This window comes from Penicillium malachiteum (genome assembly GCF_028827825.1).
Source record: "Penicillium malachiteum strain IBT 17515 chromosome Unknown utg000005l:1.0-9002435.0:326005.0-9005861.0, whole genome shotgun sequence".
Lineage (NCBI taxonomy): Eukaryota > Fungi > Ascomycota > Eurotiomycetes > Eurotiales > Aspergillaceae > Penicillium > Penicillium malachiteum.
In genome coordinates, this window is record NW_026643099.1 from 2,421,583 (window position 1) to 2,448,164 (window position 26,582).

The following is a 26,582-nucleotide window of genomic DNA, read 5'->3' on the forward strand; positions in this document are numbered from 1 at the left end:
AGCATAATTTCAAGCTGTCAGGGGATCTATAACTTGATTACTTGCAGAATTGTAGTAGCATGCGCCGGTCCAGGAAAAACATTGAAAGAAATAAAATTTGAACACCGTGACCTTGGTCTAATCAAGTATCAAGTTATCTCCCGTTGAGCACTATTATACAAAGACTTGAAGGCCGAGCCTTCTGTTGACAGAAGATTTTGTGGAGTATCAAATTCAACCACTCTTCCCTGGTCCAAAAACGCAATCTTATCAAAATCCAAGATACTTTCCAGCTTATGAGCAATAACAATAAGTGTCTGATCTTTGAAGCGAGTCCGGATGACGTGTTGCATGAGCTTCTCAGTCTCAGAATCCACGCTATAGACCAATTAGCACTAGAAAAGACATCAAAAAATAGATAAACATACCTGCTTGTAGCCTCATCCAGTATGACAATTCTGCTCCTCTTGCAGAGAGCTCGTCCCAAACACAAGAGCTGCTGTTGTCCGTGAGAAAGCAAATCCTCTGACATGTCGGCATCTAAGCCACCTTTCGATTCGAGGTAAGACCACAAATTGACTTCTCGTAGTGCGTCAATAATAACTTCATCTGACACATCCCCATGTGGGTTTGCATTTAGTCGGATAGAACCGGATAAGAAGAAGGCTTGTTGTGGGATAGTATTCAAAGAGGAACGAATGTGTGACCTGGAGATTTTGGAGATGTCCATGCCATCGATGCAGATTGTGCCATTGCTTATCTCGAGTGTGCGCAAGATTGTGGAAATGAGTGATGATTTGCCGCTGGGAAATATCAGTATCCAAGTATCTAGTCAAATATCAGGAGAAGAGCTGCTGGGTAGAGACCGACCTTCCAGTTCTTCCACAAAGAGCGATCTTCTCACCGGCGGAAATCTTGAGATTGATATCCTGAAGAGCCGGTTCCGGAGAACCACTAGAAAACTTAGCATAACCCAAGAATACGGTGCTTGCTGTTACTTACTCATATGAAGCAGAGACATTGGAAATTTCAACATCACCATTCAACGGCCAGGCTGTTGAAACCACTTCAACCTCACTCTCCAAATCCTCGGTTTTGGCCTGTTGCACATAGGATCGGATTTGGGCAACACCACCAATTGAAGTCTCGAGTCCAGTCCACTCCTGGACTAGCGATTGCAGAGTCACACTAAAGTTGACGATGTTGAATAACGCAATTCCAAGCAGATTGGATGAAGATTGGCCTTTCATGGCAAATGCTACTGAAATGACGGTTACAGCAATAACGGCTACTAGAAGATCGAGCGCAACGTTCATCCAGCGCTGTATGCAGCGTCTTGGATAATAAGCACGCTGGGAAATATCAAGTGCAAATTGACTTCGGTGTTGATAGTCCTCGGACCAACCATAAGCACGAATACTAGTAAGTCCGCTGAGTGACTCCAGGAAATGTGAGAATAAGGGAGCTTTTGCTTCCATATCAAGGAGTCGGAGTTGACGAGATGTTTGAACATAGTGTCTTGCAACGTAGTAGATCACAAGAGCACAGAATGGGATGATTGTTGCTGTCAGGTAAGATGCTCCTGCGAAGACTAGGAACCCTTCAATGATGCAGCTTATACCTGAGTTAATTGACAATTCAAGTGCAGAGGGGAGCTCGTCGTCAATTAATTCCAAGTCCTGACTAAATCTGGGGAGTATTAGTATCTGGTATTCTAAGCGAAGGCTATTTCGGTGGTTCAAGGCCTTGAGGATAAAACGATTTGCGTCATACCTGTTCGTCGTTGTCCCAACATCAGTCGAAGTGAGAAAAGATGTCGTTGCGCTTTAACAATATTAGCACAATGATGATTCCTAGTTCTGGTCTAGCCATTGGTATTGGTGTCATACCTCATGGTTGTGTCTAACAGGATATCATGAAATCTGCGCGCTGTTCTGGGAACAATGACCATTCCAAAGACCCTGCATGAGACATGAGATTAGTATTCGAAGAAAGAGCAGCCAGAACAGAAGGCTTACGTACCAATTTGCAGAGAAAGAGGCAGCAAGGGTCAAGACGGCCAGGGCAGCATAACCACCAAGCCAGTACCCAATGTCCTCGTTCGGATGCTGCTCATTTGCACGAGACCACCACTGAAGCCATAATTCTATGAGCAGGGATTAGCATGTTACAACCACCAAAAGTTCAGCATTCGGGATTAGAAGTCCAACGTACGGGGAAAGATCAAGCCAGCAATGAACAACATAGAGCAAGCCAAGCATAGAGATAACAGAGGCCACCCGATGTTTTGGAAGTAGTATAGGTAAACAAGCCAATCGCCTGTCTGTCGGCTGGTATGATCAATTTCATCTTTGTCCAGGTTAAGCTCTTGCAATGTCTCCTCGTCAAAGACAACTTCTGGTAACCTAGTGGGTTTCTCTTCCCCAGTCTGGTCAGGAAGAAAAGGCACGGAGCCGCGTGAGACAACGAGTTCCTCGTAGGATCCTTGTTCCGCAAGTTGTCCGCTTGAATTGATGGAAATAATATGATCAGCGCAAAGAAGATGATGAGCTATGATATGGTTAGAATTAAAATGTCATGAATGAGTCAATGGTATACTGACCAGAATTTGTTGCCATTATGACAGTCCGGGAATTTTCCTTCAATAGCCCGTTTCGACCAAAAACAGATTCCAATATGAATTTTTCTGTCTCACGGTCTAGTCCTGTTAGAACATCATCCAAAATGAGGATCGGTTCTCTTGAATAGAGAGCACGCGCAAAGGCCTAGAGTCTTATGTTATTTAAATGCCTCGAACGATACGGTGCCGAATTCTCTTACAACACGCATTTGTTGACCACCGCTGAGACTTGATCCACGCACTCCAACCTTTGCCTGGTCACCTGCTGGAAACTGCTGAAGATCAAACTGCAAGGCACATGCCTGAATGACGCGGTCGTACCACTTTTGATCCCATGGCGAGGCACCAACAATGTTTTCTTGAATAGTACCGAAGGCAATCCAAGGTGACTGACTGCAGTAAGCTGCGTTCTTATATGCCACAGCTATTGACCCAGTGCACTCTGCAGCTTCACCCAAGAATGTTTTCAGCAAGGTTGACTTGCCACATCCAACTGGTCCAACGATCATGGTAGTTTTTCGAAATTCTAAGTCAAAGGTCAAGTCCCTGAGAACAAATTCGTCATCGATAGACCATGCAACCGACAAATTTCGAGCCTTAACACAGGACGCTGCTTCGTGGTTTGAATCATCGATGGATTCTAGATCAATTAAACTGGGCTCCTCGGACTTGATACTCGAGCGATGATCCGTGCGTTCTGTCTCAAGTAAGTAGCTCTGAATTCGTCGAAAGCAATTCACAAGTGCCATAAAATCCTCGGCCTCATCAGAGATGGAAACAACTGCTACATCCAAGAGCATGAACAGAGTCAATGCAGAGAATGCAATGCCGTTAGTCAGAGTTATCGTGTCATTTGCTCGGGCCATCAGGATATAGACCCCGAATCCAAACACTGGAGCCAATGCGGAAGACAGATAGGCTGAAGGAGTTCTATTAGCAAGTATTCACCTGAAGAAGCATCACACTAACAGATAGTCACATTGAGCACGTTGAGAAGCCGAAATGGTCGCGAGCTACTAATTTCCCCAAGTCGTAAACTGCGAAGGGTGCTGGCCACGACTTCCGTCAAGCCCGTCATTTTGACATTTTTCATTACTCCCAGAACCTTGGAGGTCACTGCGACTCTTTCTTCGACAGCTTCAAGCCATTTTCCTTGAGCATTTCCGGTAGCTATGGCAAATGGAATAGCCGCAGCGAGGCAAACTGTTTCCTAAAAGTCAGTAAAGGATCTATATGGGCACGCCGCAAAAATTAGAAAGACGGCATACTCAAGACAATCACCGTGGCCGCGATCGTTGCGATTCCAAGAAGTCTTGCTAAAAACCACAGAGCAAGTGCAATCTCTATGAAGTTAGAATAGACCTCATGAATCTCCACGAGACTAGTCTGAATTCGTTCAATATCGGTACTCATCAAGGTCACCGCAGTAGCATCAGATACAGCCGATGTGTTTAGACGCAGCGTCTTGTCAAATATCAGGCTCACTAAGCTGCCTCTGATCATTACTCTGAGGCGATGTGTCTTATGCTGGTAGACAGACCATGTGGCCTAGTATGATTTTTATTAGAATACCAGCTGTTTCGGCGATCAAACTGCAGCGGCTACTTACCGCAATCCCGATGTAAACTATCGCATACGCTATAATGAGTCCGTACGCATAATTTGAAGAGTTCACATGCTCCGGTTCTTCCATAAAATCTAGAACTCTCTGTACTAGAAAAGGCTGCGCGAATGCGAAACCAGTGTATGCCAGACGAGGCAATAACCCTACCAAGTACTCCCACTTGTAATGGCAGGTGAGAGTCCATAGCAGAGCATTTCGCCCATTCTTGTTAGCTATTAATAAGTGTCAGCATTTGAATCCTTCAATTCTAAGGAATTGATTTTACCTCTCTTCCATTTTTCCTTAATCGTCTGAGGATCTGAGGCTGCCCGCAGGTCCTCAGCCAGGATAGGCAAGTCGTCAACTGTCAGAGTAGTATTCGAACCTTTCCATAACAGGTCATTTAGCCACCAAAAGACAGTCCGACTGAATACACCACTGGTCTCTTCAATCGCAGTCTTTTCAAATCCTTTCCTTAGGGATGACCTCTTTTCTGTGGTCTCAAGAACAAGGATCACAGCCTTAGCTACCCAACTGGCAGCAAAAAGGAGTGTCACTGTATTGTTGTACGGTAGAAAAGAGAGAGTCCTTAGACGCGGCAGATCAAGAAGAAAAGTCAAGGCCTGAAATAGACATAGAATTGTCGAAGGACGAACGGAGAAACGATGCTCTAGATGCGATAAATAAATGCAACCAAGTGATGCGACTAGCGATACCACTGCTGTTGGTATTGTAGCTCTGGTTTTTGGGGTGGACGATTGAGACCAAAACAGAAATAGAGTAAATTGAAGAGATATATGAATTGAATAAGTTATCTGATTGTAAATGGGTCAACAATTGTCACGACCGAAACAGTCAGTAGTCACCATACTCCCTTGGCAGCGTATAACCATGAAGGCTTGACTTTTTCGGAGGACTTATAGAGCTTCCATATTCGGAATGGCCCTAAGACAAAGAGAATTGACAATGGAAGTAGTGCGAGAATTGTCTCTTCGAACAAGAGTGTGAAGTCAAAGCCGTGGTGACAGGAATCATTTACAATTGGACCAAATGAGTCCTCATCAGCCACCAAGCAGGGCAAACCTGGAGTTAACATGATTAGAAGATAACGACTACATAAAGAGGAAAATGAAGAATCAATCATAAAATTTAGGTCTTAAATAGTAGAAAGGAGTCTAGAAATGGAACTACGATATTTGAAATGTGGGTCGCAAGGCTGTCCCTTCACTCTCGCTTCATTGGTTCATGGCTGCTTTGAGATCGATTACACAATATGACTCTGATTGACTATGATTGACTCATCTTATGTATGAATCGAGAGATAATTATCGTATTAAATAGAGTATTTGTGTGTCATTCCCAATGCTGGTAAGATAAAGTAACATTGCATATTCCAGACTGATCACTATGTAGGATTATGATGACTCGTTTAGGCTCCAGGGTTCAAGTTCGTAATTGGAGGCTTCACATAATAAAGAACCTTGGAATGCAAGTGGACGCCTAACAATGCAGTATTTGAACTTAAATCATTTCAACGATACGCGGCTAGTACATTAAGCTTGATTTGGGTCGCAATCTAAATTGAAGTTTCGAGTTTTATTGCGGCATCGCGTCTCCAGCGAAAACATGGAATGGCTCATTGAGTGTACACCTGAAAGAAATCAAATCTTAATCGTCCCACTCTTCATCTAGCTGGTCGATCAAGCGATTTTCAGCGTCGACATCACGTCGACCACCAGAGCCTCGTCCTCCTCGACCACCAATTGCGCCAATGAATCCTCCATGGCTGTCAGAGCCCGCGCGTGTGTAGCCGTCGTGTGATGGCGAACGTTTGAAGCGCAAACAATTGCCCAAGGATGAGAAAATAATGACGAACATGTCCTGTTTCCAAGCATCGATAATTAGCATTCCATCATTTTGCATAGGATCTCAAAAACAAATCTGTAGATGGCAACAAATGGCGTATAATGAATCAACTACTTGGAGCGGTGACTATCTAAATGCATCCAATATCCTGCTCCCAAGTAGAAGAATCGAGTTCACCGGTCATCCTCATGGTACATGTACATCGATCAAGTAGAAAAAAGTGACTGGGCGCGTTGCGCCCAAGGAGCTGGAAGAAAGGAATAGTCGAACCATGAAAATGAACGCATCAATAAAAGTATCAAACTTTGTCTCAACGTAATCGAACCTCAGACCAGCCGAGGCACGCTTGATCCAGCCGCGAGACAGGAAGTCCACTAGAACTTTTATATTGATGCGAAGCCACGTCGCCACCTCTAGATCTTCGAGACCGACAAGGAACTAAAGACACAAGACATACCTTGACAAAGTCGAACATTCCAGCCCATAGGCTGAAATTCGGGCATTGGCGCCAACCGCGCTGGTGCATAACAGTGCGCTGATAGGCGCAACCTCCAACCATGTAGACAGCGACCGCAATGAGCATGCTATATTTGAATAAGTTAGTTCTGAGTTGGTATGGAATAGATGCTTCTTCAGAAACGAGGGAGCTTACATGACTCCGAATACGCCGGCTGGGCCTAGTCCTCCAGAGTTGGGATCCGCAGCAATACCACCGCACACAGCAGAGCTCCGGATTTCAAAATAGTAGGAGCAAGAGTCCATGGTACCGACGAAGGAGGTAGTCGCTTGGTTTGCAGGGGCGTCGCGATCGCAAAGGAAGGACATTAGCGTAGACTTCGTTCGGACAGAAGCATTCGAGCCGGCAGCGCTGGAGTCATCAGGGCACGGAGAGCCATTCGTGTAGTTCAGGATAAGTTTGCGACCACGGAAGAAAGGATCGGAAGCTTGTTCACTGCGTTAAAATAAAGGTTGTTAGTATGCGACGCATTCCGAGGAAGCTATCCAACATACCCCAACGAATATATCTTCCCATGCTGCTCGTAAAACGCGCTAATATTCTGCCATCGCGAAGATGATACACCAATGACATCCGTAAAGTTCTCAATCACCGGCGCGCATATGTTAAGCGTGAAATTGGCGGGGTAGTCGTGCCCCTTCGCGGTCCAGCTTTCGTCCCGATCGTCCTGCGATACTTTCTTGCCATTCTTCATTTCCGGTGGAGATAATGAGATTGAACTCAAGTCATAGTAGAGACCACTCGTAGGAGAGTGCGCCACACACGGGGACTCATCATCCAGGTGATTGTTACCTGCAGCAGAGGATATGCCCAGGATAGATGATAAGAAGAGGAGTGAATAATGAGCGGAGCTAGTCAGTTTCATGATGGGATGGTAAGATAAGGTAATGCCAAGTTTTTCAAGTAAGAAAAGTAAGAAAAGGAATGTCTAAAAAACAGGGAGACCAGCTCTCTCTCGTAAAATGTGGGTATAGTAAAAGAGATGGTTGAATGAGAAGGGGGGGGAAGGTGTTGAAGAAAGGCTTACGTTGCATGGAGTTGTGATTGGCGATGCGGAGAACCATTAGCGGGAGCACGGGATCCGGTATCGTACGCGCGACGATTAAAAGTTACTCGCTTGGTTATTGATGCCTATTTATTCGCTGCTTCTTCCCCCCAATTTTTAGGAGTTTAGCAGGGTTCAACTGATTCGATCCACTTCGATCATTACCTTGCGCCACTATGGCTCCTACAAAAGTTTCTAAGTCCCAAGCTGGAGTGCAACCTGTCCCTGACAAGCATGGCTATGAATTCGGTGGGCCGTATGTTTACTCTCAGTTCATATCAAAGGAAGCTTATATATTAACCCATTCATAGTCTAGGTGCCTTCGGAATCGTCTTTGGTCTGCCAGTCTTGGTTTATACGTTCACCTTCCTCTGTAACGATGTGTCTGGATGTCCCGCACCTTCGTTGCTCAACCCCTCGACCTTAACCCTCAATCAACTGAAACAAGAGGTGGGCTGGCCCCAGGATGGTATCACAGGACTCTTTGATTTACAGGTGACATTATGGACTTTGAGTTACTATGCTTTCAGCCTGTTCTTGCAAGTGTTCCTGCCTGGTCAAGTTGCGGAAGGTGTCTCTCTGGCATGCGGGGGAAGACACAAGTACAAGTTCAATGGTATGACGAGTTCAGGAATATCCTAAAATGGCCTCGACCATTACTAATGATACTCTTCTTGAACAGCCTTCCCCTCCGCTCTCATCATTCTCGGTAGTTTGGCCGCTGGAACCTACATGGATGGAGCTGATTTTGTCGTGTGGACTTTCCTGTGGGACAACTACGTGCAAGTTATCACTGCGAACCTGGTCATATGTTCGGTGATTGCATTCTTTGTCTATGCCAAGAGCTTCTCAGTTCCTAAGCCTGGACAGCCCAACCCTGACTTTCGAGAGCTGGCTCCTGGCGGTCAAACCGGCAATGTCCTCTACGATTTCTTCATTGGTCGCGAACTCAACCCTCGTATCCGTCTGCCCATTCCATTCGTCAGCGAGGCCTCACGAACCCTTGATATTAAGGTGTTTATGGAGATGCGCCCGGGTTTGCTCGGATGGACGATTATGAACCTCTCCAATGTGGCTCACCAGTACCGCACCTACGGGTATGTTACTGACTCGATCGTTTTAGTTACTATCTTCCAGGGTTTCTATATTCTGGACTCCCTTTACATGGAGCCTGCAATTATGACAACAATGGATGTGATTATGGATGGTTTCGGTTTCATGCTGTCCTTCGGTGATGTTGTCTGGGTCCCCCATCTCTACAGTGTGCAGAGCCGCTACCTTTCGATCTTCCCTCTCCAGCTTGGCTGGTCAGGGGTCTCCTTGGTTCTGGGTGTTACTGCTGTTGGATACTCTATCTTCCGTGGTGCCAACAACCAGAAGAACCGTTTCCGCACCAACCCCAATGACCCTCGCGTGAAGCATATCAAGTTCATTGAAACTGCCAGTGGATCGAAGCTGATGACCTCAGGTTGGTGGGGTCTGGCGCGTCACATCAACTACCTTGGTGATTGGATCATGGGTTGGGCCTACTGCTTGCCTACTGGCATGGCAGGCTATGCCATTATTGAGACCATTAACCCGGCTAGTGGTGCTATCCAGAAGCAAGCTGTGCAGAACCCTGAGGCGCGTGGCTGGGGAATGATTTTCACTTACTTCTACATCATTTACTTCGGCGTTCTATTGGTCCATCGAGAAATGCGTGATGAAGAGAAGTGCAAGAAGAAGTACGGGGCCGACTGGGACCGTTACACCTCGCTGGTACGCAGCCGAATCATCCCAGGCGTCTACTAAATAGAGCTTGCCTGCACTATTTCCTAAGAAATCGGAGGCCTGCGAGGCTAGGCCATTAGGGACAGCTGGTCTCCTCCGATCAAAATGGCTACTTTGTACATTAATTGTGATGCGACATTTTTATGAGCGTGGAAACAAAAGATAGAAGCTCCTGTGCCCCACGATGCGGTTGACTTTACCAAATATGCGTTTTTAATATTATTTAATTATCTTTTTCGGTGTGTTTCAGCGCTTTCGTTTCTTAGCATCTATCAAAACGTCCAATCCCCAATTCTCATCACCAAAATTTGGAGCCCAACCTTTGAGAGCCTCTCTGGCATCTCGTATCGCCTCTCTTCGGACTCGGAGGGGAGCTGAGGCTATATTGTACTTTATACTCTGGTATGTAGTTGTGTTTTTGAGTTCAGAGCCTGACCCTTCGCAAGGCCCATGCGATGCTGCAATATTCGTCTTAGTGCTCGGGATTTCAAGCTGATGATCTTGTGCGTCACCACTTAGCCCGACCATGATTTCCACGAGAGCCCATAGCTTCGCTCTAGAAAGCACTGAAGCACCTCGTGGGACGATCGAAGATGCCTTGTAGCCCTGCTTCACCCCTCCAATGATTGTTTCGTATAAGCCGGTTGTAGATTTTACAAGTGACGGCAGCTGCTTGCTACCAGTTTCTGATAACTTCATGGTATTCATATGTGAAGATGATGGTGCTGCAGCCCAAACTCCACTCACATTCCCTGGCTTACTCTTTTTTGGTAATGCCTGGGTTTCTGTAGCCAGTGTATGGTCTTTTGGTGGAGACGACGTCTGAGTTATAGATTTTGGCTTCGCAAATCGCCAAAGAGCTTGAATCTCCTCAGCGGGCACAGAGAGGACTTGGAATGGGTGAAATCGGTACCCAACTGTATCGTCTGTAGTCTCACCAGTCCAATGCCGCTCTCTCAATGCTTTCATCCGACCATTCTCTCCGAAGGATCTCTCGCATGCAATGCGACTAATTTCATCCTCGGGAAGAATAAGCCCCGCCAGGTACGCGTTCTTCGTTGGAGCAACAAGGTGACTAGTTTGCCATGAAAGCAAAGAAGAGACCTGTTTCAGGGCAAGTTTATCTGAGCAGGATTTACTGCGTGTGGACTCAGCGTCTGTTCGTGATGGTTTGCGGCGTACAACACCCAGAAGAGAAAAATGAGCTCGACCATCCAGAAGATCGTCATCCACCAAAGTGGGACCTTCTTGTGTTTCTGGATCTTGTTTGGTCTTGCGAACCACCTCCCATGGTGTTGCATCTTCTTGGGATGCCATGCAAAGCTCCATGCTACCATCGCCACATGGAGCACATGTGCAGTACATGTATAACTTGACGTCACGCTGGAATTCAAAAGGCGGCCAGTCTATTGAAGACTCCGAGGAGGTATTGCATTCATTTTTAGCTCTCCTTTGGATGAATGACGATGATGAGGGGTTCGAAGTGCTCCTATCTTCGGCCATCAAACCTTGACATTCCGTCAAGAGCCAATAGTTGAAAGCACGAATAGCTAATATTTCCGCATGACAATCATGTAGAACAAGGCCTCGACAGCGCTGCATTTGAGACGCCGATAGACATTTTGCTCCACTCCTACATTTCTGTCAATTATGTATGCAAAAGATGCCCATTTTGGTGATACCTACGTGATACTTATGCAGTGCAGACTCTCCGAAGGTGTATCTTCACCTAATATTAGATTTTCGTTATTTGAAGTCCTACATTTCTTAACGCTTCATATCTCAGCACGTACCCTTCACGGCTACAATACCAGTCATGGGGATCCACTCCCTAGAGCCATCAGGGAAGATCGTTGGTTTACTGCGATTTGGTAAGGCATCGAAATGATCGTGCACCAACGAAGCTATCCGGGACGGCAGCGGCGTCGAACATGTTGAATCAGGCATATGGAAGATCTCAACAGAGATAAAAGTCTAAAGAACCGATAAAAAAAATTATGCACTTTCATCCCAAATATCAAATCCGGGGAGTGCGTTAAAGTGTGATTTTGATATGTCATCACGTGATCTCATAACCTATCACTTCTCTAGACCTTCTTCATCTCCAACTACATTCGAACCACCAAACTCCACATCCTCAATCCAAAATGGCCGACAAGCTTCGTACTCTCCAGAACCTTGAGGCGCTGCAAGCGCGATACATTGGTACTGGCCACGCCGACACCACCAAGTACGAGTGGACCTCGAACATTATTCGCGACAGCTGCGCCTCCTACGTGGGCCACAACCCTCTGCTTTCTTACATGTCCGTTGGAATGGGAGATTCTAAGGAGAAGGTTCGAACAATGATGCTAGAGAAAATGGTTAGAGGTGCTGGGAATCCTCCAGAGGTAGGGGCAAACTTTCTTACCCCTCAAACCAAGAGAAGCTACTAATCATTCTTTGGCTTTTAGACGCAAGAGTGATGTTTCTCTTGAATTATACCCCGATATACGGACAACCCCCATCAGCACCGGCTCTTATTTACGCGCAATGAGACTGGGTCCTCCATTATGCCCTCCGCACCGATGTGCTCTCTGAAATGATACCCACCTTAAAGCTCTACCGGAAGTGTACGATATCTACAATACAATCTGCAATTCCAGTCTTGGAAAACTCTTCATACATGGGACTCTTTGAGCTGAAATTGGATTCTGGCATCCCACTCTTGGATGGTAATTTCCCAGGCCTGGCTATCTATCTGGAGAACGATAGATTCGGTATGCTACAGTTGCATTGCAACTATTTCATCTACATTGAGCATCTTTGCATGATTGGACTTTGGGATTCTGCGGCCACGAGCCCCCACTGAATGTTGGCCCGCAAAGATAGACCACTTCTTTCTACTCAAGACAATAATACTATCTTCCACGAATCATGAAAATTAGGCTCACTCGCTAGAAAACATAGTACATTGAAAATGCAGGGATACAAGAGCTATGAAACGGCTCAAAAATCAAAGATCACACTTCTAACCCTTCAACCACTAGACTCTTCTTTCGAGTTCTTTGCAACCAACTTCGTATTCTCCGCCTGTAAAGAAGCAACAAGATCCACCCATTTCTGTCGCTCAGTGCGTAACTTCCCAACTTCTTTCTTCAAATCCTTTACCTCCTGTCGTAAACTTTCAACCTCAGATCTAGTCTTAGTCTTCTCCGACCGCTGGGCATCTTTTCGCTGACGCGCCTCAATTTTCGAGGCAACTTTAATCTGACTAGCCTCGACCTTGCGGAGCTGCTTCAGTAGCTTCGATTCCTCATTTAAAAGCTGCGAAGTGGCCTTGTGCCTATGGGACGGCAGTTCAGGCGTTGGGGTCAGAGACTGAGACCCATTCTGCCCATCGCTACTGCTACTTTGTTTGGAGCCACTGTTCGGCGTTGCGGAACGGTTTTCGGCAGCTCGTTTAAGCATCCCGCTTGTATCACTGTCCGCGTCATTCAGAACACCCTTTGTTGGTGTTAAGGGGGCGCTTTGTGTTGTGATATGAAGATTGCCAAGTTCGGCGCGAATTGTATCTAGCTTGAATTCGATTTCCCGTTTCCGAAGCGCTAGCTTTGCTAGGTCTTTTTCGTTGGATGTGAGTTTTCCGTTCTTTGTCAGTTCCATTAACTCTGCTGGTGTGGCATTGTTTTGGACGACTTCATCAACGATCGGTGTTGCCGTCTCAGAGCATCCGGAAGCTAAAGAGGCTCGTTCGGGCTCTTTTTCAGTGCTTGATTGAGCATCGTGATTGTATTTTTCGGTAGATGATTTGGTACTTTGAGCTTCCATCTCGTCTGTGCTCTCCTCATTCATGTCGAATGCTCCTGGAACAGATCGGGGTGGTTCTCTGTTACGTGGCATATAACCATAGACTGAGCGTGGAGCGTAACGCTCAATGCTGGAGTTGATCAGGCCAGTGACGCTGGCGATAAGTCCGTGATGGGAGACAGTGTCCGAGTCACTTAGGTCATAGTCTGAATCATCACTTTCTTGTTCATCATTATTGTCATCACCGTCGCAGTCGGGTTTCTTGGTTGATTCCTCGGGAACCGAGTTGGGACAATCAGCCTCTTGATTATCCTCATCTTGTGAATTGATGGGTTCCTCATTAGGACCGTCTGTTTGCATAGCCCAATCAACAAACTTGGCGGCATCGGCTCCTACACTTCTCGGGGTGCCTTTGTCAACCATCCATCTTGGAATGCTGCCACCGGGGTCACTCCTCGTAACCATGATCCATTCAACTGGGTTCAAATCCTCGTCCTGGTTTTGAGATTGCTGGTCTGTAGTCTCACTTTTCTCGCTGGTCTCGGTCTTGTTCCCACCGGTTGTGCTCGCAGCAGAGCTACTGCTACTCATAGAGAGACTTTTCCTCGGGATCTCACGGATGAGTTCAACCGACTCATAGTTACCCCTGGTATAACCTTGCTTGGGTGGTACATCGGGATGATCACAAGGTTTGGAAATCATCAACCAACTCCGACCAGGCTGTTGAGTCCCACCGATCCGCAACCCCAAATCAGACGTAATTATCATCGCCACAAAGTCTCGTGGTGCTGTAGGTTTTGGAAACTGCGCGGAGACATGGTAGACCGTTATTTGAGCAATCACAGTATCGTCTTCGTCCTTGACCTCCATCGTCTCCACCTTTTCCTCAGCTCCAATTCCACGAATACTCTCATCGGGAGTGCGACCTTTTTCAATCTTCTTCCTATTGGCCTTCAAGGTCTCATCGTACTCCGATGAAAGCTTCTCTTGCCATCGTGTAAATGACATTCCTTCATGTATACTCCGTCTTCCGAACCATGAGCCGCCCCCGTCATTAGCGGAGACTTTCCAAACGTGTACACCGAGAGGGTTGTCTTTCGGGCCTCCCATCTTTATCGGCTTGCCCCATTGTTTCTGTAGAGGTATAATTTCGGGATCGGTCTCGCCAACTCGTACGGATGAAGGGACGACACGGGCGGAGGATGAGGCATTCGGGGTGTTTTGCACTCCATTCTCGTAGGGTGGGGGATCTGGAAGGGACTCTGCTACTAGACGACTGCTTTTGAAGATATCTCGAACGTACTCCCGTAGTTCTTCGGGGGATTTGGGGACTGAATCCCACTTCGTCGGCTGGAGACAGCGGAGCGCATCGTGTAGAGAGGCCATAGGGGCCCTGGTATCACGTCAATGGATTGAGGTTTGTCGAATGAAAGATATTTGTTCTGATGTTCCTGAGTCCTTGATTAAATAGTAATGTCAACCGAAAGCTCAAGATCTGGAGACCAGCAGGCAACCGTGAATCATGAGACACATATCCAGACGTCTCTTGTGATGGAACATTAAGCTCAGACATACCAGATAGGGTCGAATAGGAGATCTTGTAGAAGAGACCGTTGATTCAGTGATTTAATGACACCAATTAATCAGGATCGAGGGGTCTTTGGTATCAATGATAGTATGTAGAAAACTTTGCGGGGAAACGGAGTGGGACGCTTAAGCTGTCCGGGAACGGTGATCTAAGAGTTGCTGCCACGACTGCCATAAATGACTTTTAATAACACTCTATGTTGAAGAAAATGAGATTCTTTGCCACGATCACTGAGATAGTAAAAGCTTACTCGGCATTTACGGCATCTTTCTCACCTTGATGATATTCAAATATTCCAAGCCTGCTTGACAACCCCGAGATTCCTGACGTCATACAGTACAAAGTGGAGCGAGTTATGCTATGAACTATATCTCTGCCCTGAATATTTGTCTATTAATGCCCCTGATTTTCAATGATCTACAGAATTATTCATACTTATTCTACAAGACTTGTTTTATAATTCTACACTTGTTTGAAATTGATCTGAAATCATATGCTGATCAAGAATGCTGCTTACACGGGTAAATCGGAAGCCGGCGGCGAGATTACTGTGCAGCAGAAGCCGGTCGAATACACGTAGAACAATCATAAATAGATTAGACTAACCGTTCCAATTTCAAATATTTCTTTTTTTGATCTACTTTAATTTATGATCGATCATTTTTTGTACCTTACTCGGAGAGTGGAGCAGTTTGTGGTAGTATGCACCTTTCAAAAGAGTTTACTCTAAAAGATACGTACAAATTGGAGTTAAGAGTTGACAGATTGACAAAAAGACAAAGATAGACAGCCAGCGCGGGAAGTCTTGCTTCCCGGACTTGACAAAAGGAATAAAACCTGCATCTGATTCCCGGTGTCAGGATTAAAACGAAGAAAAGCTCAATCACCCAGTGAAGGAGCTCCTGACACCCGGGCTTTTCCAGTAATGCTCAAAGCCCAGCCTGGATAGTATAGGAGATGAACCTAAAGTGCTGGTCAAGGCGATTTAATGATGAGATCGAGAAAGTTGAAAAGAAACCCAGCGATCCAACCCATGCGTTGAAAGGTGGGATGTATGAATGTTTCAGGTCACAGACCTAGAAATTCAACACCAGACCCTTCGCGACCATTATCCGCCACAGGCGAGAATTTCATAGTCTGAAGAGGGCAATTGCCATAGTTTTCTTCTCTCTTTTCTCTGATGCTCATCATCGTAAGCCATGGCCAGCGAAAAATGGGCGATCAACACCCAAGTCACGTAGACTTGTCCCTCAACCGTCTCAATCAAGAGCAGGTTGCCAGTCCGATATCCTGTATCAGAAGGAGAGTCTTCCATGGTGATCAACAAAAAGAGTAGCACACGCCGAATCCAGTCAACGATAGACCTCATTGCCACCAGTCACCATCGAGCCGTAACAAAGAAAAGAAGACATAACGATGGACATTGCACATCCGAATTCATATCCCAGCCGCGAGGCATCCTGGTCTTCATGACATATATTTGGGACATGAAACAAAAAAAAGAAAATAACACAAGAGCCGACCCGCGCTTCTCGATGCAAAGGAAAGCTGCATAAAAGGACATAATGCTGACACTGGCTGAATATAACGCGAACAAAAAGTCAAGAAAGAAATAACAGAAAAAAAAAGCAAATGCCAAAAGAATTATTCTGATATGATGCAATGCCAACGAGGTGGAGTATCACAGATGCAAGGTCCATTGCAGAAGAACGCCGTCAATAATGCCAATTAATCAGAGGATTTGATGCGATCCGGGTAGGATACACATAATGATTGTCGGAGATTGCTGAGTCGTACGGGGGCAGTCTGACCAAATAAAACGATCCACGTTTTAGGAATCAGGCGTAGCGAGTCGAGGCTATAAGAGTCATCACCGGTAAATGAAAGAGAATCGACACCATCGAGCCAAAACGTCGGAGACGGTGGGGGAAGATCTTAGATCGTCGTGCCGTAGGGCAAGGGAGCGAATTCTCCCCAACCAAAACCGCCCATATTGAATGCTGTGCCGCAAGGTTGTACAAGCATGCTGGGAAGCGGGAGGGGCGCGAGGACCATGGAGGCCGTTACCATGTCGTACTGCGAATATGGCGCGGTGGTGAAGGGCTGGCTATAGGACGGGGTCGGCGATGGCAGCTGGGCTTCACTGAAACTGAGACTAGCCCAAAGATTCGGATTAGAATCATCCGTGCTGGCTGGACTGGGCGACAGTACTTTCCACGACTCGATTGGCGCGGATGGTGGAATAGGAGTATGCCACCAAGCTTCAGGGCCGGTCGAACTAGGTAGAAGAGGAACGGGACGCATCACCTCCACCACCCGTGGTGGAGGTGGTAGCAGCGGCACGAACAAATTCGAGATCGCCTGCTTTGCCTCTTCGCTCAATCCACATAGTAACTCTCCGGCACCGTCCTCCTCCAATCCTTCCAAAGCCTCGGCATTGGCGCGGTACACGAACTTGTTAGCGGCTTGCACAAACTCCTCCTGTAGCTTCTTCAGTTGGCCTTGCTTCCCCGACCAGTCCCAAGTGTTGGCAGCGGTATCTACTGAGTAGATCTCTTTATGATAATCCACCAAGGCCTCGATCGTCTCCGGGGTCAGCTTGAATGCCACCTCATTCCGAGAGACCATGTCAACATGTACAACGTAGGCCTCGATATGGATCATCTGATAGTTAAAGAGACCTTGAATGAGTGGATCATCATCCTTCCGTAGTTCCGCCTCGGGAGCCTTGGTGAACATCATGGAGCATAGGGTCCAGATCGCATTTGCCGATGATAAGGTCTCTGTCAAGCACCGGGTGTGTTGGGTGACATTGTTCAGAGGACGCTTGACCCGATTCACTCTCTTAAGTGTCGCTGTCAACCATGGCGCAACCTTCCTATTCAACACGACATTCGGGGAGGAGCGCGGCGCAAAGGCCGCAGCGGAAGAAGGAAGTAAGACTGTTGGCATTATGTTTCTCTGCGAATGAGGATACGTCCGGCGTTGGCAAAGTAAATAAAAGAATGTAGGGATTGAAGACAAGAATCATAAAGGCGACATTCGCCCACACAGTACACCAAAGTTGATAAGCAATCGTGGATAGGATCAAAAAAAAAAAGTTGGTGACGTTCTGGAATAATTCTCGGTTGGGAGTTAGATAAGTCGCATACTCTGATGAGAATATTTGGAAGCCAGATGGGAATTTAGATACTATTAATGTGCGGGCGAATGCGCGAAGAAAAGAAAAATGAAAGAAAAGAAGGAAATTATAATATCAAAGGAGAGGACATGAACCGTCACGATGTTATAGAAAGATAAAAAGAAAGGTGGAAGAGAAGAACACCACCATAATAGTCGGGAGGGACGGGATCCGCGATACCCAGAAAAGGCAAATACTAGTGGAGATTTGAATTCTCTACTTGAAAAACTGAATACTCTAGGGCTTGTCGTATCTGTATGCAGCCAAATGGAGTCGGGTATAATACAAGTAATATTTTTCTTCGGACTCCCCGGTCTACGGAGTACATTCAGTACAATCAGTACATTCAGTTACGGAGTACATTAGAATCGGGATTTCGGGTGGCAAAAAGAAACCATATTATGCATTGCCAGAGTATTATGCATCAAGCGGGAATTGAAACAATAAAGTCCATTGTGAGAACCAACCGAATAGATCATGTTACAGTTTCCAGAAATATTAAATAAAATAATAATAAAATAACCAGAGTATCATGATTTTGAAACTTCCAAGGTCCTAATAAAATACCGAACTTTTCACTCGTACAGTATTTCTTAGTCTCACGGCCTGCGCGTTGCACATCCATTTGGTCGGAGCCATATGCAAGATGCCCCAAACTGCAACAGCTAAGCCCCCAATGATCCGCGCTGCGAAACAAGAGACATCCTTCTTGAAAATCTTCCGAATAAACTAAACATTTTGGAATTAGGGGGGCAAAATAAAAAGGAGAATGGCGTCTTGGCTTGCATTTTGCATGTTTATCTACATGAGATGTATGCACCCCGACCTATTGTCTTCATCTTCTCAGCTGGTATGTGTTCAAGAACCATAATAATCTTAGAATCAACCTGCATGTATTTTCTTTCAAAACCTTGTAAAAAATACATTGGATTGTGCGATGGAGAATCAAACTGGATCTATGGAGAAAACAGAAACAATAGCAACCATGGAAACCATGAGCGCCTTTCTATGCCGCTAAGAATTACTCCACAAACCCTAACCAGAATGATCTTACGGCCCTATCGCACCATATCTATTCAAATGTTGATCTCCCACGTTCCTCTTCGAGAAGGGTGTTTCAAAGTCCAATATAAGGGAGATGTTACATTATACTCCGGATCCAAAAAAAATAAATGAAAAAAAATAAAATAAAAATAAAAATAGGGGGCCCGAAACATTCGAACAAAGATACGTAGATGATTCCCTGTTTGGATTTTTTTTTCTCTCTAGCCCTTTCCTTTCGACGAGTTGAATACCGCTAGGACGGTGGGATGTGGACGACCTCAGCTGATGGAGGGTCGAGCAGACGTGGGGCAAGTTGGTCTTGGGCCGCTTCTGGTCCCGGATTCGTCGGCCATGACCGAGTCCGCCCGCTGCACTAAATGCTGAGATCCCTGTTACGATCTGCGATTGGGCTGAGCCTCGATGACCGCTCATAGACTTTTTGGAGAGGCGCCCATCCGGACTCCCAGCGGTAACAATACCTGTTTTGTTGGTTCTTCAGGGCCCCGACTCTTTTGTGTGAGGGCCACATGATTGGGAAGTGATCTCATCGTTCTCCCTTCCATGCATGAGGCTTTCTTCGTTCAATCAGAATCCTCGATTCCCGCAACCCTGGAGCCTGGCGGCATATGATTTCGGTCATGTGGTCTTGGAGGTTGCAAGGGGGGGTAGGGACAGAACTGCTCGGTTGGAGACGGCTTTGATAGAGAAACCTGCAATATGATTCTAAATACAGATCAGTATGGAACCATTTTCGGGCTCTATGGGGACATCTGAGCAAGATTTTTCAAGATTGTGTTGGTATATCTCGGAGAAAGCGATGTAAAGTGATGTAAAGTGATGTAAAGCGACGTAGGCGTGGTATTTTTTTTTTTATGTATAGCAACTCCAGTATACTGCGCCTCACTTAGCGCCACGTCACTCGCCACTCCAGCCACGTGGCACAGCCACATGTATAAGGTATACGGAGTACATACTATAATGCATTGACATTCAGGTTGCTACATTTAAGCGCCTGTCAGAATTTTCACCAGCCAGTTTGCACTACCTTCCAATCGGTTAAGCTCAAATGCTTGTTTTTAAAACTTGAATGACTCACACTTGCATATTCGCGGGTTGAACCCAGCTGACATCAACCTTGAAGTTCCCGCAGCATCACGCCTCACTGTGCCGGTTAACCACAACTTCAAGTTCAAGTTAGTATCTCAAATATTTTCTGATACTACACCAATAGCCCTGTATCTGTATTTTATGAGTCATTGGATGGGCGACAAATTTGAAACTGGACTGTCGTCATTCTTCACCGACAATATGTCCCGATATCGTTCAACTTCCGAGTCGGAGTGATGCCCAACAACGCTTCATCCGCATCTATTTTGCGTATATTGAAATATTTGGTTTCAGAGAGACTTCATATTTCAATAACTCATTTTCGGGACGACGTCATCACTGTTTTCTTCATCCCTATTCCATGACATTTTGAACGGATACCTGCAACTGGTCAAAACTTGTCATCCAAACCTCCGAGTCCTCATCCCTGGAGTACTATCCGAACTTGAATGCACATGTGATGAGTTCAACGCGGGCGCCTAAAATTTCCAACTTCAATTGACGATCTTTGCATGTGACAGGTGATAGGTATACTGCTATATTCATCACTTACATATTCAGTCTATACTGCTGTGATACTATGGGTTGAAATGAGCTTGAGTTTATTGAAGTAGTATTCATCATCTGCATGAAGACTTTTTGGGACTTCCCTATACCAGGATATCCCAGCACCTCAATCCTGGAGGAGGCCTCGCTCGCATTTACTAGTTCCAGTGGACTCGGACAAGACTCACTTATTTTGAGTTCACATCCATGAATGTTATACCTATACGGCTGTGTATGTGTGCCCGGGTGTATCTATAGGTATGGATTTGTCCTCTAAGTTTTACAAGAAAGTAACGCGGGCATATCCGCTTGAATTTACTTTCAGTATGTCTCTTCAAATGTTGAAAAGTCAATTTAGTAGTCATAGAGTTGAAACATTTTCAACCTTGGAATGGATCCCACGAATGCCCACTGGAACTAGTATGCCACTTCAAGTTTCAAACCCCGACTCGAGTTGTGCAGGCTCGGCGCTGATCAAAGCCTTCAAGTTAGAACAGTGCTAAACGGAAGTGCATGTAACACGACTCAACCATAGGCCAGGTGTGATTTAAGTTTGTATGCATCGAGGCGCCAACTGGTGAATAATGTATAGTAGTCGCAAACTAGAGAGGATTCCTCATCATGCCCAGGTGGTTATCTCTTTCAAGTCTTTTCAGACAAAAGGCAGTAAACCAGACAACGCTACACAGATAGAGCAGAAACATTTGAAAAGTCAATCTATCATCGGAAAACTTGAACCTCACTCTGGCTTGTAATACGACGATGCATGGATATGGGTAACAGGATATATCAAAACCTCAAAAGTTCAAGTTGGGCATCATGATCATGCTCAGGCTTCAGGCCTTACAAGTTCAAGTTCTTGCAGATGTCAGTTTTCATCCATTTTCAAGTCTCATTTCAAAGTTGATACAACAGACGAATTTTGAGGTTATTATCCATGTTATTGTCCAAGCCTTGGCATTTACTGAGCTTGATTGGTAATGGATTCAAAATCGGGCACTATAGCCTTGGCCATCACGTGAAAAATAAGCCTCACAACATTTCCAGCTAGAAAACCCCCAAATTCTTCCAAGATTCAAGTTGTAATTGCAAGCTATAGCTCAGAGATCTTGGAAGTTGAACACATACGAATGGACTCCAAAAACACAGAGTCAATAATTCAGAGCTATGTCACCCCGAGTGATCAGCCGCCGGTCTTTAGTGCATGCAATGGAGTAGAAAAGCCATTGCTGATTGTTCTTTTGACAACTCTGAGCCCAGAATTACATCGAAAGCTTGTCCATTACTATAAAGCCACACTGAGTGAGACTGTGGACATTCAGACATGGGCTCCCTCTGGGGCATTGCTCCAGTCGATAGCAAAACAGGGCCCACACATCGATAGCTTGGGTAACATCTATGCGCTTGCAGTGTTTTTGCATAGATCTGGCTGGACTGGATTTGTTGTTGCTGACGAGCTGACGAAGCGTCAGGTCACCACCACTTGCCGTGTTGGAGAAGACACCTCTATTTCAGTCGTTGTGGTCACGGTTCAATCGGAGGCTGCAACACCGACCCAGCCACGTGTGTCCGCTAGGCGAACAAATCCGGATTTCAAGGACGAAGTGAAGCTTAGTGAGCTTTCCAGCGGCACAGTGAAAGAGGTGCACCGAGTGCAAGATAAGACACCTGCTTATTTTTGGTCCGAAGTGGGCGGTTTGCTCCTAGATTCTGATCACTCAGTGTTTGCGCCTAACACCACCGACTGTTTAGGCTGGGAGAAATACACCGAGTCGTTGAAAATGCCGCAGGAACTACCTCCATCAAGGCCAGGGCAGACAAGCCCTTTACATCTGAATAACGATAACACAGTTGTCGACATGCCTATTTGGGATCGTCCGCAATGCGCGGAGCACATGCATATCTTTCTCTTTTTCCCCACAACAGCGGAGGACTTTCAAATCATGCAATCGATTATCCAGGAAGCTTTGTCAAAGCACCTCGAAGGAAATCCTTTTCGACCTACGAACATGACAGTGGAGTTAATTGGACTCGAAAAGCATAAGATCAAATCTCGTCGCGAACTTATGATCTTCCGAGCAGAAAGTTACAAGCAGCAGGTACTGTTTGAACCATTTTATTTCCTCATGGATCCTATCAAGAATGCGACCGATATCGAGAATGCAACTTTCGGCTATTGTCGTGACGAGGACCCTGCTGCATTCATCGCTCTCACATCTTTCGCTGGAATGGTCAACTTCTTTCCATGGATATCACCACGGATACAATGGCATTTACAGCGGCAAAAGCTGTCTGGAACGAAGGAAATTGAGTTTCTTCATAGTCCTGGAATTCCATTCTACCATAACCCATTTCCATGGGAGGCCTGTCAGCCGCATGAAGACTCATTCGATTGGATACCCGTGTTCTACCTGACGAAACATTTGACGGCAGAGGAAGATGGAATTGTCAAAGCCGAGATCAATCTTGATATTTTTGGCGAACCTGGAGAACATGTCGCATCCTGTTATGTTCCGTGGGAGGCAGAAGAGGATGCCACGCTGGAAGATATATGGGAGCTTATATTGATGCAACATAGAAGAACCGGGTTCGTGCCTGACACATTCTTCTGCATTGATCGACAAGCACTCGAGAGTCATGATTTTCTGACAGTCGAGGCGGATGTCTTTTATAAAGAGACTGGCGAGGAGTACCCCGATCTTCTAAAAGACCTAGAATACCCCCTCCTGCGAGGTTTCTGGTATTGTCGTATCAGCGGAGATATGTGCCACGACGCGAAGGTTCAACGTGGTATCGACAACATGGCTTTTGATGAGCTTACAAGGGAGAAGCCAAAGTGGTTCCGACGACCTGATTGGCCTGCATCATGATCTGAACTGACATATAAGCATTTGAATGAGGCTACACATTTAGAGTTAGAGCGACCGAATTATTCAGAGATTTTTCGAGGGTCTCTTATACAGTGTAGATAGATCGACTCCGGTCATAATGATCTGTTCAAATGTTCCATGTTGATTAACGGAAATGGTGCAGGTTGAGTATTTTTAAGGTTCACTAAAGTACTAGGTGCCGGGGTCAGTGCTAAATACCCCTACACACTGAATAGCCTGAATAGCCTGGATACATCCACCTGGGCATGTAGTATACTCCGTACTAGTACCTAGTATAATCAGAATTTAAAGGTGATCAAGACTTAGCTATACTAGCTATTTAGTCTCATACGGAGTACTCCGAGATCGATATACAGATCATCACGAACCGATGATCATCGTACCTCGTACGGAGTAAATGCTACAAACAGCATTTGAGATGTTTGTAAGGGGGAAAAACGGAGATTGCGTGGGGCTCAATGGATCCACTTGTCGCATCTCTATGTCTATCATTTCTACTCCTGTGGACTCGACCGCAGGATTCTTCATGTGCCCAAACATTGTGCCCGTGTCATCTTCACTTATATTTGGATTTCAACTTACCCCTCAATGTACATTCCAAGTACATACATGTGGAAAAAAAATATCAAACAATCTACTCCGCATTCCAAACTAGTTTCGGTTAACCTAGAATACCGAGGTCAACATATGACTATAGCGGCTGAATGAATTCCGGTTTTACTTTTGGCCCCCAGGCCCCTAAAAATTCAAGAGGTAACCCGCACTTTATGTAGCCTATCATCATCTTAGGCTTGAATCAAAATATGGAGTCTACGGCCTCCTCTATGCTGCACCAGCATTCCTTCAACCCCATATTAACCAATCATCAACTCTGGCCACGCACTATAGACGGCGCAGCATCTTTTCGCTAAGCAGAGCAGAGGCTTATTCTAGTAAGGACCTCCGACTGTGCAGGGGTTTCAATGTAGGTCCGATGTAACTATTTGCCTTACCAGCCCCGCACAATCCTGGTGCTTTTTAAAAGCTAGGGGGATCTTTACATCCAGATGTCGCGTTTCGAGTTCCACTTTCTGTGATCCCTGTCACAATTCTGCCCCAGGTGGTCCTTTGGTGCTTTTTGTTGGGCTTTCTAAGGATTTAAATCGGTGGGACTGCCACTACTGGATTCTGGTGCATCTACGGGTTGATACCCAATCTTCATTTTACGCCTTTATATACGGTCGGAGTTGTCCTCGTTAATCCGGGGGTTCACCCGAACCGCTTGTCATGTCTGAGCTAGCGATGACCGACATCGAACGCTCGAATGAGGAATCATCAAACCTCATTGCAACAAAAAATGGAGATTCTACGGTAGATGCCACCCCAGATGTCCCATCAGATAGCCCAACACAAGTCGAGAAGGCCAGTGAGGAGCGAACGTTTGATGGAAAGATTCAGTCCGATACCAACGATGAAGAACAGGCTCTTTTAAACGAGGCGAGGTCTTGGAGTCAAGGCTACAAGCTCTTTGTCTCGTTCAGTGCGATCTTTGCGATGTTTAATATGTGAGTATATGCGCGCTCTTGATTAATGTCCCAGCATCATGATATAGACAAACAAAAAATGTTCAATTACTGAGAACTATAGCACAATGGCTACCTCGGTATACATCGCAAGTATCTACGGAATCATGGCCGAATTCAACGTCGGTCTAACATTGGCAATTTCCCCGATTACGTTCTACGCCATCGGTTTTATTATCGGACCAATGGCTACATCTGCACTCTCAGAAGAATTCGGCAGACAATACATTTTCAAGGCCTCATTGTTTCTCCACTTGGTATTCACCATTGTCGGCGGATCAGCTCAGGAGTTTCGAACACTCGCCGTCGCCCGTGGAATTTGCGGTATCGTGGGATCGCCCTGTCTATCCGTCTTCGCAGGATTGTTAAACGACCTATGGAAAATGCCCGAGGATAAAACCGCGACTGTTCTTTTCGCGGTGTACGGTTTGATGGGGGGAGCAGCGAGTGAAATCGGACCCATTTCTGGCGAAGCGATTGTCTCGGATCGGAACTGGCGTTGGAGCTTCTGGCTTACAGCTATGCTAGTCGGAATCAGTTTCTTACTTTTGGTCACAGTTCCAGAGACATATGGACCGGAAATCCGACGAAAGAGACTCGGGCAGCCTCGTAAGGGCTTCATGAAAACTCTCGGTCCTTCCTTTGCTCGCCCTTTCCATATGTTTATGGTCGAGCCGATTATTCCCCCTACAGCTGCTATTGTCACCATGGGTCAGATTGTTGTCTTTGTGTTCTATGCAAGCTACCCTGATATGCTGTCGTCGCAGTATGGCTTCTCGTCCTATGAGCAGGGTCTTTCATTCATTCCCTTGCTGATTGGAACTCTGCTCGCATTACCTGTTCTCTCGGCAACAATGAAAAAGAGAGAGAAATCCGGAAATCCTCAGCCAGAAGATACTATGCCTGCTGCACTGATTGCAGGCATTGTTTTGCCCGTCAGTCTATTTTGGTAAGATTATATTTCTCCATCCGATCAGGGTTTACTTCTGTATTCTAACGCACAACAGGCTTGCATGGACCGCTCGCTCCAGTATTCATTGGATTTGTCCCCTAATTGCAGGTGGCTTCTACGGATTTGGATTTGCTTTGTCACAGGTATGTTGCCGAAAAATGAAATGTTTAATGCTGTATACTGAGACTCGATCCCACAGCTTGTGTATCCACTCTACAAGAATGAAGTCTACGGAGCCGAATTGGGCGCCTCTTCATTTGCGATCGACGTTGCGATACGATACACCTTCTCCTCAGTTTTCCCCTTATTTACCATTCAAATGGTTGATGCCATGACATTCAAATGGGCAATTTCTATGTGCGCGTTTGTATTACTGATATTGGCGCCGGTTCCTCTGATTTTGCAGAAGTATGGCCCAGCCCTGCGAGCTAGAAGTCAGTACGTCAAACGCAAGGAGGCAATCAGTTGATGATCTATCTGTGCGATGACCTTCAAGTTTGCATTGAAAATTTGGCGATTCCT

The 26,582-nt window shown here is 45.9% G+C and overlaps 10 protein-coding genes across 10 annotated transcripts; 4 read left to right on the top strand and 6 right to left on the bottom strand.

Moving 5' to 3' along the window:
- Positions 1-128: 128 nt before the first annotated feature.
- Positions 129-5,346, bottom strand: N7483_010905 (P-loop containing nucleoside triphosphate hydrolase protein; the record flags this gene model as incomplete). The annotated part of the gene is made up of 15 exons (XM_057094332.1): positions 129-357; positions 408-782; positions 850-933; positions 982-1,668; positions 1,753-1,803; positions 1,869-1,940; positions 2,002-2,125; positions 2,194-2,529; positions 2,582-2,744; positions 2,800-3,518; positions 3,569-3,802; positions 3,868-4,147; positions 4,209-4,435; positions 4,489-5,017; positions 5,074-5,346. The coding sequence occupies 15 exons, from the start codon at positions 5,344-5,346 to the stop codon at positions 129-131; spliced, it is 4,383 nt and encodes a 1,460-aa protein (XP_056940303.1).
- A 524-nt stretch (positions 5,347-5,870) lies between these two features.
- On the bottom strand, positions 5,871-7,450 carry N7483_010906 (uncharacterized protein; the record flags this gene model as incomplete). The annotated part of the gene is made up of 4 exons (XM_057094333.1): positions 5,871-6,083; positions 6,526-6,652; positions 6,721-7,020; positions 7,080-7,450. The coding sequence occupies 4 exons, from the start codon at positions 7,448-7,450 to the stop codon at positions 5,871-5,873; spliced, it is 1,011 nt and encodes a 336-aa protein (XP_056940304.1).
- A 356-nt stretch (positions 7,451-7,806) lies between these two features.
- On the top strand, positions 7,807-9,421 carry erg24B (uncharacterized protein; the record flags this gene model as incomplete). The annotated part of the gene is made up of 3 exons (XM_057094334.1): positions 7,807-7,886; positions 7,942-8,246; positions 8,313-9,421. The coding sequence occupies 3 exons, from the start codon at positions 7,807-7,809 to the stop codon at positions 9,419-9,421; spliced, it is 1,494 nt and encodes a 497-aa protein (XP_056940305.1).
- A 225-nt stretch (positions 9,422-9,646) lies between these two features.
- On the bottom strand, positions 9,647-11,347 carry N7483_010908 (tRNA-specific adenosine deaminase; the record flags this gene model as incomplete). The annotated part of the gene is made up of 3 exons (XM_057094335.1): positions 9,647-11,033; positions 11,087-11,129; positions 11,194-11,347. The coding sequence occupies 3 exons, from the start codon at positions 11,345-11,347 to the stop codon at positions 9,647-9,649; spliced, it is 1,584 nt and encodes a 527-aa protein (XP_056940306.1).
- Positions 11,348-11,547: 200 nt separating this feature from the next.
- Positions 11,548-11,865, top strand: N7483_010909 (splicing factor 3B subunit 5 family protein; the record flags this gene model as incomplete). The annotated part of the gene is made up of 2 exons (XM_057094336.1): positions 11,548-11,790; positions 11,854-11,865. 2 exons carry the CDS (start codon positions 11,548-11,550, stop codon positions 11,863-11,865), a joined length of 255 nt encoding a protein of 84 aa, XP_056940307.1.
- Positions 11,866-12,418: 553 nt separating this feature from the next.
- On the bottom strand, positions 12,419-14,575 carry N7483_010910 (uncharacterized protein; the record flags this gene model as incomplete). The annotated part of the gene is made up of 1 exon (XM_057094337.1): positions 12,419-14,575. The coding sequence occupies one exon, from the start codon at positions 14,573-14,575 to the stop codon at positions 12,419-12,421; it is 2,157 nt and encodes a 718-aa protein (XP_056940308.1).
- Positions 14,576-15,885: 1,310 nt separating this feature from the next.
- Positions 15,886-16,092, bottom strand: N7483_010911 (uncharacterized protein; the record flags this gene model as incomplete). Its single annotated transcript, XM_057094338.1, has 1 exon — positions 15,886-16,092. One exon carries the CDS (start codon positions 16,090-16,092, stop codon positions 15,886-15,888), a length of 207 nt encoding a protein of 68 aa, XP_056940309.1.
- Positions 16,093-16,712: 620 nt separating this feature from the next.
- Positions 16,713-17,729, bottom strand: N7483_010912 (uncharacterized protein; the record flags this gene model as incomplete). The annotated part of the gene is made up of 1 exon (XM_057094339.1): positions 16,713-17,729. The coding sequence occupies one exon, from the start codon at positions 17,727-17,729 to the stop codon at positions 16,713-16,715; it is 1,017 nt and encodes a 338-aa protein (XP_056940310.1).
- Positions 17,730-21,785: 4,056 nt separating this feature from the next.
- Positions 21,786-23,525, top strand: N7483_010913 (uncharacterized protein; the record flags this gene model as incomplete). Its single annotated transcript, XM_057094340.1, has 1 exon — positions 21,786-23,525. The coding sequence occupies one exon, from the start codon at positions 21,786-21,788 to the stop codon at positions 23,523-23,525; it is 1,740 nt and encodes a 579-aa protein (XP_056940311.1).
- A 1,287-nt stretch (positions 23,526-24,812) lies between these two features.
- Positions 24,813-26,529, top strand: N7483_010914 (MFS general substrate transporter; the record flags this gene model as incomplete). Its single annotated transcript, XM_057094341.1, has 4 exons — positions 24,813-25,090; positions 25,173-26,057; positions 26,116-26,203; positions 26,260-26,529. 4 exons carry the CDS (start codon positions 24,813-24,815, stop codon positions 26,527-26,529), a joined length of 1,521 nt encoding a protein of 506 aa, XP_056940312.1.
- Positions 26,530-26,582: the final 53 nt, after the last annotated feature.